Source organism: Thalia democratica, unplaced genomic scaffold (assembly GCF_965202585.1).
Source record: "Thalia democratica unplaced genomic scaffold, ktThaDemo2.hap1.1 HAP1_SCAFFOLD_1592, whole genome shotgun sequence".
NCBI lineage: Eukaryota > Metazoa > Chordata > Thaliacea > Salpida > Salpidae > Thalia > Thalia democratica.
The window spans coordinates 1-20,777 of record NW_028140426.1 but is presented as its reverse complement, the minus strand read 5'-3'; the positions used below and the strand labels follow the sequence as shown (position 1 = coordinate 20,777).

The 20,777-nt window shown below is 23.7% G+C and overlaps 1 protein-coding gene across 1 annotated transcript; it reads left to right on the top strand.

The window, feature by feature from the left end:
• Window positions 1–728: 728 nt before the first annotated feature.
• Window positions 729–19,683, top strand: LOC145848652 (eukaryotic elongation factor 2 kinase-like; the record flags this gene model as incomplete). The annotated part of the gene is made up of 13 exons (XM_082953982.1): window positions 729–890; window positions 1,577–1,646; window positions 4,231–4,425; window positions 4,512–4,549; window positions 6,633–6,804; window positions 13,396–13,545; window positions 14,080–14,183; window positions 14,865–15,024; window positions 15,370–15,502; window positions 17,083–17,133; window positions 17,733–17,878; window positions 19,040–19,336; window positions 19,510–19,683. Coding segments are annotated over exons 1-13 (1,839 nt in total), but the record flags the coding sequence as incomplete, so codon positions are not given.
• Window positions 19,684–20,777: the final 1,094 nt, after the last annotated feature.

Genomic DNA, 20,777 nt, shown 5'->3' with positions numbered 1-20,777 from the left:
TAATGTCTGATTGTTAATCTGGTACCTCATATTGACAAATGTCTCATTAAAACGCTGTGAAATGAAATCTACCTACTAGGAGTACACTGCAATATTTCAACATCTTAAGGCTAATTTAAATTTTTATTAAAACTTGGACTGACTCAGGCCAACTCAGGAGAGTATAAAGTTTTTTTTATATTATTTTTTAAACTATGGTTAATTTCGATTTTTTTCTTATTTTTTGGCTAGTTTTAAAGACTGATTTTTTTTTCAAGCTCTACATTTTCACAATTAAACTCTTTTATTTATATTTCATTTTTGTGGCAATATTTAAGCTTGTTTAGCAGTAAAGACTTTTTTAATTTTTTAAATAGCTCAAAAATTGTTCATGCTAGTTTTTGGTCACTCAAGCAGGCCTTTTTAATAGCACTTATTACAACTTTTCATTTAATAACAGATACTTAATAATTATTAAGTTTAATAAACTTTAAGGGCAAAAAAACATGATACTCACTTTAATTTAAAACATTTAGTAATTTAAATCAAATTTGTTGAAAAGTCCTCCCTTAATGAAGTTTTTAAAGAGGCCATTGTTACACATCTTAAATAATACCAAGTATCAGTTATTAAATGAAAAGTAATAGTAAACATAACTTAAGTGTTTATTTGTGTAGTAAGTTTAATACAAACATACAATTGCTGTTTGATGCAAAAACTTTTAAATATTAATATTTAAAAAGAAGAGTTAAAAAAATAGAAATGGAATCTTCAGATGATGATTATTCAGATGATGAAGACATCAGGATGGATGGTGCACTTTTTACTGATTCTGAAGATGATTCTGTAGATCCTGTAGTTAAAGCTAATGATGATGGTGTACTTAGCAAAAATAAAAAAGAAACTATGTTGTTAGTCGGTTTCCTAAAAATGTCATGTACAATTTAAATTGTGTATAGTTCAAAAATTCAAAAAAATTAGGTATTAACACTTCTTACTATTGATAAATTAATATTTGACTCGAAAACTAGTCAGATAGATTTTTATTAAATTTTTTTATAATATAAATTTTTGTCTACTATTTAATTATTAAATTTTTCAATATTTGTTTGTTTCAATCCAACACAGTATTATTGGTATTTAGAAATATTTGATATGTTTTTGTGAGATTGAATTATTAGATATTTTTGTAACATCTGGTAGACATTTTACTACTTAATTAAAAGTTTATTATTTACTTTTAAAACAAAGCACTCTTTATTACAAAAATTTCTTTGTTGTTGTTTAAAATAAGTTTAAAATGACATTCTTTAAAATAAACAATTGTTATAGTTTTTCTAGAACTGAAGAATAACTATGTATTAAGATATAGCTGGTTGTGAAATGTTTTAAACAAATTAAGAATAAGTAAAGCAAAAATTTTTTTATTTATGAAAATAGTCAAAAAAAATTAACATTTTCTTCATAATAAAAATGATTTAGTTATTACATATTTCCTACAACTAGTATCCAAGGAAAAATAATAAATTAAATTATACTTGAAGTGTAAGTAAGAATTTATTTTAGTAACAACTTTAAATAATTTTCTTATAAACAGAAAAACATTTTCGAAGGAAAAAGTTCAAAATGATTTTCGTCACAATGTGTTTCATTCTCTCACTAATAAAGTAAGGGTCAAATTGTGATTGTACAAAATTCTTAATAATGTTCTTTTCATAAACTAAATTAGGATTTAAAGTTACCACACGTAACAATAATGAAAATAATGTTTATATAATGTTGCCTCTTTCAAAATACAGTTTAAAACTCTATAATATAAATTTAAGTTATTATCTAAAAAAGTGTAGTATTAAATCTATGTTTCAAAAAGTTTTCTAGGTTAGTAGCCTTAAATATTGTATTAACTTTAATAAGTTTGTTGTTAGTAGAGTTGTAGTTTTCAAAAATTTTGACTTATTTAAATTACATATATCTGTTTCCAGTATTTTGTACACATCATGTACTCATAATAACTCGTATTTACATTCTAAACTTTATTAATAAATTTATTCCGAACATGATCAAATTTAAGTTGTATACAAAACGTACTTTTTGCTTAAATAAAATACTGTACTTTTTACTAAATTTTTGAACATGTAAATTTAGAACTTTTCAGTTCCTTTCTCTTACATTAAAGTTTACTTTGTATAAGTAAATCATAAGTAAAAGATACAAATAGTTTAGTCAAAGACATTCTTAATTATGTTTTGTCTAAGTATTATTAATTTTTTTTGTAAACAGTTAAAATGTTTCAAATCTTGTTTTTTTTTAATGGTGAATTAAAAAATATAATGCTGGGTAAATTCTAATGAGAATGTTATGTGTTAAAATTTGTTAAAAACGCTTATGAAAGTATATTTATCAGTGAGTTGTGATCTTTTAATAATTTAATTCAATTTAGCAGCTAAGTTACATATTATTCCTTCTTTTTATAAATAAATTGTTTTAATTGTTCAAAAGCTTAAGTTATTTTTTCGTTTTAGTATTTTCTAAAAACAATAAGTATAAGTTTAAATAAAACATCAGCAGATAGGTATATTTTATTTTTTCTATATTAAAAGCAATTCCCGAATGAAATATTAAGATAGATATTGTAGTGTAAGTAAAAAAAAAACATAGTTTTCTTGATATACTAGTTGAATTTTCATTTTAAAGATTATCATAGCTTATCTAAACTATTTATCAAACATGTGTATATATTAATGAAATTAGTTTAAACGAATTACATTCTAAGCTTTTATTAGTTTAACAGTTTTTAACATATTATATGATAATTCTGCCTATTGAATATATGTTTAAAAAAAAAACAAAACTATGCACTTTTACTATAGTATATTTGTTAAAACCATTAATACAAGAAAACACGTAATGCAGTAAAATGATTTTGATAAACCTCTTTACTAAAGCACTTAAAAACTACTTCAACTACAGTAAAGTGCTACACTTTAATATTTTTCCACAAATCGTTATAACTAATATGATTGATGCATAGATACAAGTCACTTAAATGTTTTTTTCGCAAGTTTTTATGCAAAAGACTTGTTTGTTTATTTTTGAATATAAGTCATGTATTAATCCGAAACATTTTTTAGATAGTTCGTAATTAGTTTTTTATTTAATACTTTTTGTTTCACTAAACACTATGTACCTTCGAATTTTATTTTAGAAAATTAAATTTTTTGTTTTTAAGCTGTAGTTCAAAGTCTAAGTAGTTTTCTGTAAAATAAAAATAATAGTTGTAAAAAATTACTTTAGCTTATTATCAATACAACTAAATTCTGTAATTTATTTTTTTAGTTTTGATTTGTGGTCTACCAGATCCAATAGTGGATCCACCCATATATTGCCAAAACTTTCTAAGATCCGGAAAAAACAGATTTTGATTTAAAGAGAAAGATTTGAATCTAATTTTGACTGATTTTCTATTTGAAAAAAGGTCCTATCTCGTTTCAGTTGGATCTCAATTTAGATTGAAGATTCGGAATTAGTTAAACTTATTTTAAACTGGGCTTAGATAGATCTGGTTCTTTTTTAAACTAAAATACCACTGATACTAGATTTGAATATTTTTATATAAATCAAAATGTAGTCGAGTCAGGATCTTAGCAAGCAATAGCCATTTGTATACAATAGACTACTTGCTTCTTCTGTTTAAATTTTGACAATTTATTTAGACTACATTGAAAAACAATCGGTTATTAAACAAAAATTAAACAGTTCAATATTATTATGATGTCTTATGTTTTTTTTTAATTAAACCTCATAAGTAAATTAATTTAAGTTGGAAACTCATTATGTTAGTTATATAAATACCTACTTGATTTTTAATTACTGTGACTTTATATTGAATACCAATTCAAAAAATGATTAGTTGACAAACTTACATAATCCTTTATAAATCTTTTAAGTCTTAAGGTTATGTTGTGACAAATTATGTAAAACAAATTCCACTAACAAGTTTGTCAGATTGTGAACATTATTGTGAACTTTTTATTATTATTTAGTTAGCTTTGAAACCTTTGTCAAATAACTTAAAGTTTTATTTTGATACACAAAGTAGTTATTCTTTTTCTAAAAAAAATATTAGACACTTTTTAGCTCAACTTATTTGTAATTATAGGTAATTGTCTATGCTGTATTTATAATAACTGTTATGTATTAATTTTTTTGTTTAGTGTTGTACAATCTTAATTTTCATTTAATATTTATCAGGCTCGTAATATGAATAATAATCACAAACGATCAAAACGTTTGTGGAAAATATCAGCAAGCCATGCTAGGCTGACCCACAATGATAAATGGTTTGAAATAAACCAGAGGCCAACTGAAAGATGTAAAAGGTACCGATACTCACCCAGAAAAGGAGTATGGACTGAAGATATTATCTTAATTAAGATACAAGAAAAGGTTGTTTTTTTGCCTTACTATAACAGTGTTTTGGGTGTTTTAAATAAAATCAATTAAAATAAAATAACATGTTTCTTATTTAACAGCCGTTCAGCCATGGTGCAATGAGAGAATGTTTCTTAGCGTAAGTTTTGAATCATTTAAAGCTTGTTTAACAGCAATTAAAAGTGTTTTCCAAGGTTTTATTTGTTATCATATCTATTAGCTTTTACTTGAATATTATTTGTAAAAATAGTTTCATTGGTCAGCCTTTACAATTAAAAATACTTACTTATATCAAAGTAAAGTTATACATTAATATTATTATTTACATGTATTGCTTAAAATTAAAGAATTTAAAGTTAATTGTTTTTTATCATAAAACTTTTCATGGAATAAGTTTACAAAAAGAGTTTTATAACCTTTTTAGCTATAAATTTTATATCAAAATAATAACAAATACTTTCTTGCGATTTTGATAAAGTTTAGTAGGATATTTTTCTAGTCTGCTTTTATCAATTACTACTGTATACAGTTACTACTATATATTGTTAACATTTTTAAAAGCTTGATTATAGATATGTCATTTTGAGTTAAAATTTTGTGCTTGAAATAAATACTATACAGCAAGAAGTTACTGAAAATAAGTTAACAAGACTTATTAAGCATAAAGATGTTAAAAGTGTATTACAACAAAAATATAAATGTTTAAAAATGTATGAACATTAAGAAAACGGCTATAAAAACGTGTGAAATTAAAATTTTAGTTATTAGAATTTAGTTGATGTACTTATTTTAAAATAAATAAAGCTTAAGTAATACAGACTTGAAATTTCAAAGCAGTTACAACAAAATATATACTATACTCAATTAAAAACAGTTTTTAAACTAAATTGAATGAAAAATCTAAAACTATAACAAAGAAATTAGAGTTTTTTTATTAAAAATCAAATTGTACAATAAGTTTGTTTTGTTCTGATGTTTCTTTTGTATAAAGAATTTATTTTATTAAATTCAATCTTCTAAACCCTTTATACATCAGCGAAACAGTTTTTTTTTTTGTAATATATAAACAGAAAATATTATGGTTAGATTAAACTAAATCACCTTCCTCAAGCCCACTTTCAGGAATTTAAAATAGTTTATTGCGAATATTTGAATTAAAAAAGAAAAGTACATTTGTTTCATACAAACAAAAAAATAATTAGTAATCCTGTAAAAATGCTGTTTCAATGATACACTTAATTTAAAAAAAAACAGAGCAAAAAACTAAAACGAACAATAAAAATAAGGGAAAACTTATATAATTTTGTATTATCCCATATTCAATAGCTTAGTTCAAACAAATATTGGCTGAGAATTTATAAATCTAGTAAAAAAAATTCAAGAAAAACTATCCACTATCAAAAATCTTCAACATAAATTATATGCGAATTAGTTATTCATGTACAAGTAATTTGGACAGACTAATTAAGTCACATAACCAAAATATCTTAAACAAAATTCTTCAAATTCAGAATTAATGTAATTGCGTTGGTGTCTGCAAATATGACTTGAAAGGGGACAATTGCTGTTCACAGAACATCATTTACAAGACAACAGTCAACTCTGACCTTGAAAAGAAGTTCCACATTGGCTTATACTCAACTCAGTTCAGATTCCGATATGCTAATCATAAAAATATTCAAAGGTGGTCTATATGAAAATAAGACTGAGCTGAATGTGGTATATATATACTTATAGTTTATTACGAATACTTGAATTAAAAAAAACACATATGTTTTATACAAAAATATTTATAGAACTTTATGAATAAAAGTTATTAAAATAAAAGATTGTAGTAATGAGGAAATGATTTATTTAGAAAATTCTCAGTGTGACACTACATACATATTATATATGTTTCATTTTACTCGATTAGTATTGTTCAAAAAGTTCATTGATGTTTAAAAAATTTATATGATTTGAATCTAAGAAGTAAATTTTTCAAATTTTTTTTTTAAGTTAGTACATTATGTCAAAAAAATCTATTATATATAAGCTACTATTTTACTAGGGAAGTTGAAAAGTTTTGCGCAACTTACAAAAGTTAAGGAAGACCTAAATAGAATTGTCTAACACGTATAATAAAATAAACATAAAAGTTCTAAAAATGTTTGTTAAATGTTAGATAAGTAATAATGTTTTGTTTTAATTAAATTTTATATCTATTTATTTATAACTTATAGTAAGAAATTATCAAATTTCTCAACGACAAATGAATGGTCTAACGCTACTGTGTGTGTAGTTAAGAGGTATATGGAAGCAACTGACAAAAAAAGTTTATTTGATGATGTAAGACTTCAAATGGATGCTAAATTGTGGGGTGAAGAGTTTGACAAACATCAACCTCCAAAAAAAGTATTTTTTTGTAATCATTCACCAAATTAACTATGAAGGATAAATTTTATCAAACTTAGTTTTACAAAGTTTATTTATTTTTTACTTAATTATTATTTTTAAAATTAAAAAAAAGCAAAGTTAACTCAATTTGGTCTTTTAAATTTTATATTGCATAATAAGTTTAAAATAAAAAATTCAAAAAATAATTCAGTTTTTATTTAAGTTGAAGTTTTTTTTTATGACAAGTATGTTTTTGAACTTTTGTGACCTAATTAATTTCCTATGCTAAAAAATTTTGTTCTTTTAAAAATTCCCATATGTGTTTTAACCAATCTATATTTAAAATAGGAATGATTTTTTGCTATAATTTAATTAATAAGCCATAAGAACATAAAAGAAAGGACTATGTCAATGTAAAGTATTAGAAGAACCGTATATAAATTTTAAGTAGTTGAAATTTCACATAGACCGGCAGCATTTTTTACACTCCATAGTAGCTAATAATTGATATATAATGGTAGGAATTTTATAGTTTCATAAAGTTTTTACTAGATTAAAATTTATACTTTAAAAGTATTTTGTGAATCTTTCTTTTTTAATATTTTTGTAAAAAATTATAATTTAAAACTTGTAACTGTGTAAAGTTGTTTTCTACAAGCTATATTTCATTACTTTGTTAATTTGTTCTTGATAAAATAAACTTTCAATTTATACTTATTAAACAGTCAAACTAGTATAAAATAGCATTATTACTATACACCATAACTGTTTTAAAAACTTAAATTTGCAATTTTTAGACATAGCTTATTTGCTAGTTTAATAGAAATTTATAAATAGAGTAGAGTTTAGTTTAGTTTTTTTTAACGTATGTTTGTTTTTGAGATTACTCCTAATTAGCTGTTTTTGAGTACATTTTACTAAATTATAAAATCTTCAAATAAACATTGCAAAAACATTACAGTACAAAAATATTCATTAACCTTTAAAATATCTAAACAGTTTCTTTCAAACTACGTTAAAAAAGTGTCAATATTTTATGTAAGTATTTCAGTTATATTACATGTTATTTATTGCAGTATACTTGAAATTTTAAGGTGACTAAAATTTCAAATAAGTAAAAACAAATTATACAGCATTCTTCCTTTATTGTACCAACATATGTTTCTGTGTGTTAACGAATCAACACACTTCAACTGGGTTCTGTAAAAAATAATTACTGTAATGTAAGAATAGAAGCAAAGAATAAAGTTGGTGTATACATGTTTTCATTTAAATTAAAATAAAATAAGATAATTTCTACAGATTTTCTACAGGTTAATATTTAATTATAGGTAAAATACTTAATGTTAAATCCGACTGTTATAAAACTATAACATTTACAGAACCCAGTTGAAGGGTTGAATTATTGATTCGTTAAAACACAGAAACATATGTTGGTACAATAAAGCGTGATTGCTGTATAATTTGTTTTTATTTATATTCCAGTGACCTTATTTCACTAGGATCTTTCGTTAGCAAACGATTAAATCTATACTTTAAACAGTTAAAGTTTCAAATATTTATTTAATATGTTAAATTATTTATTTTACTTATAGTCTTAATAAACTATTTAAGAAATAGTTATTCCATTATTATTAGCAAAAAAAAAGTTAAAATGGTATTATAGATTTTTATCAGGGTTACCATTAAACCTGGTATTCTTGTAAAACCTTGAATTGAATATTTTAAAAAAGTGTAAAGACCTTGAATTTCTAGCAATATCAATAAAAAACCTGAATTTTTGAACAATTTTTATATGTAAAATAATGAAATATAGATTAGATAAAAATTCATTATTATATATTTTTTTTAAGAATTTTAAATAATTTTACTTTTTGTTTAACACATGTAAACAGGGTTGCCAAAAACCTAGAATCCTTGAAAAACCTGGAATTTGAGAAATTTTGAAAAAAAAAAGAAATTTTAACTATTTTTACATGTTAAGTAACAAAATTTTGATTAGACACGAACAATCTATCGTAAAGATAAAACATTTTTTGTATCAATTTTTTTTAACTTAGTTAATTAGCTTCACAGTATCTTTTCAATATTGTTTTACTGTTTATAACATCTTTTTTAACTCAAGTTTTATTTTATACCAAAAATAGACCAAAAAACTAGTTTTTTTAATCCCGGAAGAAATTTAGAAAACCTTGAAGAAACTTACTAACTACCTTTAGCAACCCTGTTTAAAGTGTAGCGTTACGTAAAGTTATATTTACGTGTTATATGTTACGTGTGTACTTTTCAACATTTTTACCTACAGTTTAATTTTGAACTAAAAATGGACAAGAAAACTTATATTTTCAAAACTATGAAAGAAAATCTAAAAACCTAGAAGAGTTTTTTAGAAAATCAATGACCGATGATAAAAGTAAAATTTATATCTAAACGACAATTTCTTTTAAAATACATAATTATTCCTAATCCTTGGAACCGCAGAAAAACTGTTAATAGCCGTTTTTCGATGGCTATCAAATTATTAAATGTACACGTACATATAACTTCATTACCATTTCTTTAAAAATTCTGCATTAGAATTATACACATAAATTATAAGTTTTATTACTAGTGATATGTTTTATCTTCAGATTAGTTAACTAAGAATAGAAAATCATCAAAGACTAGTTTACATTTTTAGTAATTAAAAGAGTATTTTAAAAGTCTTAAAACAATTTAAATTATTATATGATTGAAAAACTAAAATTTTGTTTTATTTAAAGATTTTTACTTTAGATTTTGTTAATATTTATAATGTGTATTTCCTAACAACTAAATTATATTAAAAAATTTTTAAGTACTAATCAAAGCAGATGATATAAACATAGATGTTGAAAACATTTATATAATGTTTTAAAAACATTTTTTGAGAGTCTTTTTAATATAATTCTAACTCAAGTTATACTACCTTTTAAAAAATAAAGACTTTAAGATAAACGAAATATGTATTTCAACAAAGATTTAATTCGAATTTCGTCAATATATATAGAAAATTAAGTTTTATCAGTTAGGTTAACATACTTTTTATACTGACTTAATGCAATTATAATTAAAAAAATAATAAATAACAATATATTAAAAAAAATTTATATATAAATAAAACATGAAGTAAATTGGTCATATAATTATCAAGTTATACACAAATAAAAAAATTGTGAATTTAGGGTAAAGTTTTTTGAATTAGTATAAATTTATATTGAATTTGTATATCTTTCTCAAAAGTTAAAGTGAAATTCAAAAAAAATTAAAAAAGTTCCATACGTTTCAGTTACTGCAGAATATGGTTAAAAAAAATAAGAGTGAAAAGTCATATTTTATTCAGTTTATTTTAGCTATATCTCAAAGTTTAAGTATTGTACCACAAGATACTATTAATAAAGTTATGAATAGTCAAAAAGATTAAAAGACGTATAATAATTAATGTCCACAATAACTCATATTTTGAAATGTCTGCCACCTGATTTGGTTCAACTCTTTTTTTATCTACTTTTCAAACAAAAAAGTAGCATTTATTTCAAGAGTTCTATAGAAATTTTAATATTTTAAATTATATTAAGTATTTAATTTTACTCAGAATTTTAGTATCAATTTGAATAAACAAAATCCGAATATTTTATAAATTTTGAAATTGTACTGAAAATCTGTGTTTCTCAAAGCTATTTAAACAGCTTTTTTCCGGTGCATAACTTATTTAAAATATATAACAGAATACATTTCATTTTCTTTAAATTTATTTTAGTACTTTCGTAGTAAGGCTCATCAGAAATAGTTTCTTACTGAATTGGAATGAGTACAAATTGAAATAAAATCATACTGAAGTTTAAAGATATAAAAGGACGTAATAATCAAATGTTAAAAATTAAAAAAGTGCTTATGCTAAATACATTTGGAATACATGTATACCTAATGTATTAAGCACAGAGTTTCCTAAACTTTTTTGCAAATGGCCCCCTTTAAAGAATTTGAAAAAGCAATGGCCCCCTTCAACAAGATTACTCAATTACTCATAAACTACAATAAAATACTCATAAGACCTTTTTTTTTTTTGCTCTTCTTCTGCAACTCAAGAATATCTAGTGTAAGTTTCAAGTTATGGCCTCATAGCCCCCCCTGTGGCTCCTTTACTGCTCATGGCCCCCCCTCTTCCCCCTTTGCTGCTCGTGGCCCCCTAGGGGGCCACTTGGCCCACTTTGGGAAACCCTGATTTAGCATAAGCACTTTTTTAATTTTTAACATTTGATTATTACGTCATTTTATATCTTAAAACTTTAAACTTAAGTATGATTTTATTTCAGATTGTATTCATTCCAATTTAGTAAGAAACTATTTCTGATGAGCGTTACTACAAAAGTACTAAAATAAATTTAAAGAAAATGAAATGTATTCTGTTATATTTTTTAAAGCTTTTTCTTGGGATATAACAAATAAAAACTGTTTCTCATTAGTTTTGAAAAATATTTTATTTAGTTTGAGACTACAAATTTGTAAAAGTCATGATATTTTTCCAAAAAAAATTATTTAGTATTAGATAATTAATGTTTGACACAATTTTAAGTTTTTATGAGCAAATAGCATATAAAGATCGAAATTTCAGCCAATTATTTAAGATTTATAACAGAATTTTAAGTAATATATTGCTGGAGTTATGTACATCTGATTAAGCTACATGCATCTTTTTACACTGCGTAACCACCGATAAATGAACTAATACATGATAGTTACATACTTCTATACAAATAATAAAATAAAAAACACTGTGAGTTTCATTGAACAGTTATGATACAGATTGACCCAAAAATTATTCAATACCTACAGTTAAATGAATTTTAAGTGAATAACTAACTGTTATTATTTTTCATATTTATATACCATTTGCAATTTATTATTAACAGATTACTCATTTTATTTTATATTTTATTTCACAAAGCGTTTCAAAACTATACTAGTTTCATTTTCAAGTGATAAATGTTAAATTAATTTGAAAAAAATTTGGTTAGTAAACAGTTTAAAAAGTAAGTCTAAATTATGACGTATGTATAAATTTAAATAAAAGTAAACTTTAGAGATTTAGCAAGTAATACTAAAGTAAAGATATGTTTATTAATAAATTGCTTAAGAATTCGTATCGAACAAACTTTATAGAGTCCAAAATCAACAAATTCCTTGAAGTTAAAAAAATTGACAACTCAACATTTAAACAAAATTAAAACATTAACACAAAAAATTAAAAGAAAACAGAAATTGCAAACTGCTCTTATTTCACAGCAGTTTACGTAGGTAGTTGTTAAATAAAATTAAAAAACGAATAGCATTCACATTTCTAAAACACAACGTTGTTATTAAACTGGCCTACTCCAGCAAAAAAGTTTCTGACTACTTCAGCAACAAAAGTAAATGCTCGGAATTATTTGACGCAAATGTTATTTATAAGAACACCTGCTCTGCAGATCAGAGCATCTCTTACATTGGAACATCACGGCAAATCTTCCGACGAATTACTGACCACTGCGGAACAGATAAAATTAGTGCAATATTGAACATCTTTTTAATTGCACACACTGTCAAAACTCTGGCATAGTTCAAAACTTAAAAGTTTTGAAACGATGTAAACAAAGCGAACTCTACAGTCTGGAATCAACATTGATTGAGGAAGGGCGACCTAAGTTAAATACGCAAATAGCATTAAATGTAAAAGCAAATTTTTATCAATTTATTAAAAAACATATCTTTACTTTAGTTTTACTTGCTAAATCTCTAAAGTTTGTTTTTATTTAAATTTATTGATACGTCATAATTTAAACTTGTTTTTTAAACTGTTTACTAACCAAAATTTTTTCAAACTCATTTAACATTTATCACTTGAAAATGAAACTAGTATAGTTCTGAAAAGCTTTGTGAAATAAAATATAAAATAAAATGAGTAATCTGTTAATAATAAGTTGCAAACGGTATATAAATACGTTTTTAAACCTTCCTATAAAAGTATATTAATTTTCAGATTTTTAAAAAATGTTGTTGCTTAAAAAGTCTACAAGTTTTTATTTGAAGATGCGATGGACTACTAAGCAAAATATTTTTTTGCATTTAGGCTTGTTTAAGGAAATTTTGAAAATTATTTCTGCAGAGTTTAATTGATTGTAATGCAGTGCCTAGAAGCTATTTTCAAATAATTTTTGAGTTCAAGTAAATAAGTTTTTTTTTTCAAGACTTAAAATTTCTTTAGTTCTTTGAAATATAGTGTGTTCTTTTTGTAGTTGAATTTTTGTAACAATAAAAATAAAACTTTAGTAGAAACTTATGTTATAGTGGTATAGTTTTTTTTTTGTGCATATTTTTCTGCCGAAAATAAGCCTCAACTATAACGCCTTTTGCACAGTAATCTATAATATTTCTAGCATAAAATTTTGTAGACCTTTTAGAAAATAATATTTATGTATACATTATCTGAAATATTTATTAAAGTCATTACTTATTTTCTATTTTATTCAATTGTAAGTTAAGAGTGTTTTTATGTGTCACCTTGTAAGTATAAATTTAACTTGTTAAATAAGTGTTTTATAATAACAACAGGTAGATATCATGCAAATGTGTGTCGTTGAAATGATAGACAGGGAAGAGCAGACATTTTATCACCTTGAAAACTTCATTGAAGGTGACTATGTCAAATACAACAGCAATAGTGGTTACGTTCTTGATGATGATGTCAGATATACTCCTCAAGTTTGTTACTTTATATGAAAATTTTATTTTTTTCAGTAAAACCAAAATCTAAAAACTAGTTTTATAATACTTGAAATTTTTTAAGTAAAATTTTTTAATTTGAAATACTCTTAAAGTTTTAGTTTTTTATCTCAAGTAAATATATTTTGTATCTTACCACTCAAATGAGAACTTTAATTGTTACTATTTAAATAAACCAAAAATATAGAATCTTAAAAATGATGTTTCATTCCTTTTGTACGGTCAGTTATAATAGTTTTTATTCAAATCTGTTTCAAATATTCTATTCGAATGAGAAGTGTAATATCTGATGAACCCAGCAGAAGAACATCAATCTGCATAGTGTATATAAACTTTTTTTTGTTATATTTAGAAACGATCAATTCAAATTTATTTGTTACTTTATATTTCTACTAAAAACTCAGAGGGTTTTAGCAAAAGCTCTTTAAGTAAAGCTTTTTGTATAGTTTTATGTTAAAATCTGAAGTGATATATAATATTTGTTTAAGAATTAGTTATATGTATTTTCTTAAGGCTTTCAGTCACTTTACTTTCGAATGTTCGCACCACAAATTGATTGTTGTTGATATTCAAGGTGTTGGCGATCTATGGACTGACCCACAAATTCACACTTACAAGTTCATATTGCTATATTGAAATTAATTTTATGATTTCTGTTCATTTAATTGTAGTTTTGAATAACATAAGCATATATATATTTTTTTTTTTTCTAATTCATATGATTTTTGTTTCCTATTTTAAGTTGTAGTAACCAGTTTATATTGAAATAAATCTATTATTTTTGAATTTATAACCATCCTATACATTTCAAAATTTAGTGTATACTATAAGTTAAGTTATAAAACAGATTTAAGGCTTTTAGTTAATAATTCGAATTTATAGAGGTTGTTAAGTTGTGACAAGAAGAATGTAGACACAAACACTTTATGAACTTAATTTGAAATTAATCGCTTTAATGATATAATATAACAAAACGAATTTAAATGATAGCACACCTAGGTCAATCTAAATTCTAAACTGAATATTTAAGTTTAATTTATTTTATTAGTTTATTAAACAAAATAGAACAACGTTTAGATTGTATTTTGGTATTTTAAAATATTTATTATAACCACGGGTACTATGTTTATAGCCAATAGAATAAGATGAAGTTATATCTTTTATTAAACGTATAAATAATGAACACTTTAAATTGTTTAGGATTGCATTTCAAATAATTTTTATGCATTAAATTTTCATAATTTTCAAAATTCGTTAGGCATAAGTAAAAGAATTTGATTGATTAATTTTTGCATTAGAGGAACGGAGTATGGTAGTGGAAATCTTGGAACTAGAGGCATGGCGCTTTTCTTTTATTCACACAAATGCAACAAAATCTGCGAAAGTCTCAATTTGTCACCTTTTGATCTTAGCTTTTATGAAATTAACCTAAAAAAAGAAAGCAGAAACAACTCTGAAGTAAGTAAGCGGTTAAGCTCATATTAAAACTAGTTACAAAAATCTTCCGCGTAACTTCGCATGTTGATATAGTTAAGCGAATATATACGGCAGACGCGAATAATAATGGCAGTTTTAGACTTGAGCTGTAGAATAATTTTCATTACGTTCATTTTACCTACACATAGCTGTAGGTATAAAAATTTATAATAAAAGTAAATAGTTTTGATAAAATCAAAAAACGTTGTTGTTTTATTTTTTTTATTAACTATTAACATATACATAACAATATTTTTAAAATTAGTTTTTACACAAAGAACGATTCAAAATTTAATTTAAACAGTAAATTTTTAAACTTAATTATAGAGAAGAGGTACATTACCTACTGGTTGTGAAGAACCTCTCCAACTTAGCTTGGAGAAAGAAACATTTTTGAATGATATTAACGAAGAGGATGAGGAAGGTGGAGAAGATTATCTTCCTCCGCGATGCAATGAAGGTAGTCATGCAAGTGTTTTATCAATTTTTAATGGTTTTAGATGAATTTTACTTTAAACTTTAAATAATATAGCGGAAAATGCACACTTTTTTTAATAATATTTCTTTCTAGTAAAAAAATAATTGTTTTTTTAATCTCATAAAAAACAACTTTAAAGCTATATTTATTTAAGGAACAATATTAGTTAAAGCGTTTAAAAGGTAAAAAAATAAAACGAAATGAATATTTTAAAATCACTCCATGTCTTATGTCAAGACATATTACATATTATTTCTTTTTTAAAGCATACAAAATTTCTCATACCAAGAAAAATTTAAAAGTTTCATTATTTTTGTGACGTCTAAAGGGGAAAAGTATTTTTTTTAAATCTGAAGTAGTATTGTTCTGCATTACTTTAGCATTTTTTATGTTTGAGTATCAATGAAAGTTAGTACCGAACTATAAAGTAGTTTCAAAAAGCATTAAATTCCTAAACCAAGAATGAATAAAGTACAAAATAAAGTTCTGAATGTATTTGATTAAACTTCAAATTTACTTTGACTGTAAAAAGTTTAGTTTAAAGTATGGATAGGCAATGTACAGCTCGTAACGTGTTATTAGATTGAAACAACTTGTACAAATCAAATTAAGTTTATTTTTTATTTATTTCTTTTTTTATATGTGCTCTTAATTTGATTACTAGAATACAATAAAGTTACTTCAATAACTACTTTGTTTAAGTTTGGACTTAAGAAAGTTTTTTTTAACTTAGATGTACTTTTTTTACGAGCAAAAAATGTACTCAAATTATTTTTTTCAAAATCTTGCCCGCCTGCCCAACCCTAGTTCAAAGTAATTTACTTAATTATTACTTAAATGAAAATAAGCTTACTAGTATTTTATCCCAAATATAAAAGTAACAATTTCATCTTAAACACTTAAGCAAACTGATTAATTTACGTCCTTTGTATTGAAGTCTACCTTTTTCAGTTGAAAGATTTTAGATGCTATTAAATAGTTTAAAAATAAATTATCAATAATACTTTACGAACAACTGGTACAATATCTGTAGTGCATAAATAATTTAAGCTTATTTTGAACATTTATTCAGAATAAATGGAAATAAATTATTAAAAGACAATATTAAGAAAAATTTATGTATGACATAAATTTACTAATTTAGACATTTTACGAAAAATATGTTTGTTTTTTATAACATAAAAACATAATAAGTTACTTTATTTTGATGTTAAATATTTTTTAGCGCTTTTTTTACATATTAAAAAACAAGTAACGACTTTTTTGTTCCAAAGTTAAATACTTGTCGTATTTTAAGTTCTTCAACTTAATAAACTCGAAAAAGATAATAACATTTTTATTGTATAAAATTAAAAGTTTAATGGTTTTGTTTCTTTTAAGCTATATAGACAATTATAGAACAAAGAAAAGTTTTACACAAATATATAGTAACAAAACGAAAAAAAAACAATTGTTATTGAAAGAATGCTTAAAACAAATTTGTAATCGCTTTTGTCTTACTTTTATTATATGTTCTCGTAAATCATTATGTTTTTTATTTTTAAATAAAGATATTTATTTAGATCACTTGAAATTTCGATTTCAAAAGAGGAAGCCAAAAATAACAATCAATGGTAATTTTAAAGCATGAATAGCTTACCCAAATTAACTTATAATAAACTTTGCCTGTTTATATTGTAAAACTTTACAATTAACTTATCAATTAATACTTGTACTAACTTTAGAAATAATAAGACTACTAAAGCTGGAATAATCTTAGTCATAACTAAACAACTCTAAGCTAATAGTTAATTGTAAAAAATTAATTAATAATTTACGAAATTGGTAACTGCATCCCTAACATATTTAGTTAATTATTTTTTATTTCGCCTATTTATTAGTTTTTTTAATTTAACTAATGTATATAGTAGCAAACTAAAGTAAAAGATTAAAAGTTTTATTTTGATATCAGTAATTCTTGCCAATAAAGTATTACAATGATTTATTTTTTTTTTTATTTACACTTTTATTTTTTAACATTTTAGTCAGAACATAACATAAGAAATATCTTTTAGTCTGTTGAACTGAATTCTAGGATGAAGTAAGCATCTACTCACTCTAATTTTAAACGATCAATGGGTTCTCAGATAATGTTAAAAAGCACATCTCGAATATAACTACCGTATATTACTGCAATAAGTTGTAAGTTTCTACAACTAAATATTTTCATTAGAAAACGATGATGACTACATAATAGAAGATGATCTTCAACGTGACGTCATCGTTCGTTCTGAAAGTGGCGATCTTATTTCTTGTGCGTCGTCCGGTTACGGATCCACAAGGAGAACTCGTTACATAAGCGGAATGTCCGACCACCAAGTTAGTTTACTTATAATTTTCAATTGAAGTTTATTGTATTAAAAGCTCAGTTTTACAAAACAGGAGTTGAAAAACTAAAAAGCAAATACAACATTTAAAATTTTATTTTTAAAACTTTTGTAATTAGCTCTATAAAAAAAAAAGATTCAAAAGAACGTTATATCTTATTTATCACATGTTGGTCCTTTAAGCAATTAGTGATTTTGAAACAAAATTTTAAGTTACAGTCAGTTTTTATTTATTTAACATTCACAAATATTTAATTATCAACCTTACTAATTATTACTTTTTATAAAAGTTACGCTGTTGTTAATATTTTTTATTTGTTTTCATCTTATATATTGGCTAAGAAGTTTACCTCAGCTAATGCCTCCTGTTTTTTTTTGACAGAAACACTTAGTATATGATTAACTTGCTTTTTTTTAAGTTATTAATATTATATTACGTAAATTTTTCAAAATTATAAAAGCAACATACCTAGTAAAATGGAATTAAAATTAAAATAAATTAGCTATATTTACTACATGATTTTTATTTCTGAATTAGACAAAACGGATGATTAAGAGCAAAGTAATACTTTTTTAGTATGTTTAAGGAATTAATTGCTTACTAATTCAATATGTTTAAATTTTCTGTAAAAAGAAGACACTAATAAATTTTTAGATAGTTATAAAGTTCAGAAAAAAATAAAAAATTCGGTCAACCCGTATTGTTTATATTTGAATGAATAAAGAAAAAAAAGCGCTAAAATTTTAAAAGTAATTTTAATACCCATACTACTTGACTTTAGTTTACACTAAAAAATGTTAGGAAAAGTTTTGTATTTTAATTTCTTGATTTATTTCGAACAACGCGTGGCTACGCTATAACATTCAGATTAATAATTTTAAAACTGTCTAGAAAACATGTAACTTTTTTATTAAAACTTTTAAAACTGTTTGAAAATGTATTTTGTTATACAAGCTTTTATGTCAACTAACTTACACTTGTTTTGAAATTAGTTCAGGTATGTCATTTGATCTATAGTTTTTAAGTGAAACTGTTAGTTACAGTTAGCCAAGTAAAACATATTAAAATTAAAACTTTTGAGTTGAGTTTGATATAATTTGTTGTCTTTCTTTATAATCTTTAAGTTTTTTGAAATTAAGTTTTGTATTTCAGGAGTATCATGAAATGTTAATGAGTCCACCACCACTAATTATAGTTGAAGTCGCTAAAGAAGAAAAAGAAGATTTTAAAGAATGTAACGAAGATATCAGAAACGTAGATGCGATTGAAAATTACCGTTTGGGGGCAAACAGGCTTTCACGTCGAGCTTCGTGTGTTCATAACGAATTAAAAACACTTAAAATAATGGAAAAAATTAGCGAAAACGAAATTGATAAGCAAGTTGATGAACACGCATGCAATAAGATAAAGTCGCACACAGTTCAAGTCGGACAATCAATATTAGGAAAAGTCAGTTTTATTTTTTTATAGCTGTAAAACTATAAAATTGGTTAAAGTCATCATTTGTAAAGTGTTTTTAAAAAACACAAAAATACATTAATAAACGTATTTATTTTAAATATATAGAATAATGCATTGTTTTTATAAGTAAAATTTTATAATATAATTACAAAAAATAACAGATACATTATGACATGGTTGTTTATTACGATTGTGGTCGATTTGAGTTCGATGAAGATTCTTCTTTTTATCATTTACAAATAGCTGCAGATTGTGGTTCATTAGAAGCAATACAGAATATTAGCAAAATTTACATGGGGCTACCTAGAGATATGCTTTCAGATCTAAAATTCGAAGTAGTTATATTCGTTTTTAACTAATAGAATATTTTCATATAAGAATAAGTTATTACAAATTATTAATTAATAAACTTGTTAAACTTTGTTTATCAGTATAAACAAAAATATAACGTTTTAAAAGTAACAAAAAGCTAAAGCATGCTAAGGTGTATTACATAATTTATTATTTATGAATTTACTTATTTCTAAATTTGCTGTTATAAGATAATTTTTTATGGACTAAAATAAGTTAGATTTATTTATCAGTCGAAAATAACTTAATGGTGTGGTTCGAATAAAGATAAATTATAAAATTTAAAAACAGTTAAAAAATATTTTCTTAAAACCCTAGTTATAAAGATTTTAAACTAAACAAGTTAGCATGTATAATGTAAATAAATAAAAATTTATCACTAGTTTTAATATACATGTCGTTTTAATTATAGTTTTTTCAAGATTTTATTGAGCAGAAAAAAAAGTAGTCAAATTAACTAAAGCAATAAAAACTATAATAATAAATGTATAATAGTTGTAAAATCAAAATTATAATTTGTAGTAACTACATTACCAAACTAATTGAATTATTATAATAGTTTTATTGATCAGGGTTGCTAAAATACTTTGAATCCTGGAAAACCCTGTAATTTTACAATTTAGTTATACAAAAACCTTGAATTTGGGAAACTTTGAAGAAAAACCTGGAATTTTAATTAGGTTTTACATGGAAAGTAACAAAATTTCGATTAGATACAAAAATCTATCATGAAGATTTAAAAAAATTCATAAGAAAACACATTTAAAGTATCTTTTCAATGTTCTTATACTTTTTAAGACGGTTTTTTATTTTAAGTTAAATTTTATACTAAAAATGGATCAAAAAACTTGTTTCTTTTTAACCTGGAAGAAAATTTCAAAAAGTATTTTGCAACCCTGATTACTAAAGTTTAAATGAATTATTCTATAAAACCTTACGCTAAAATTTGAGTAATTTATAGTACCATTAACTAAAAATTATTTTAAATGTTTATGAATAGCTTTCAAAGCAAATTAGTTAAGTTATTTAATTATTTTCAGACAACTGTATAGCTTATGGTAAACGTTTTTAAAAGCAG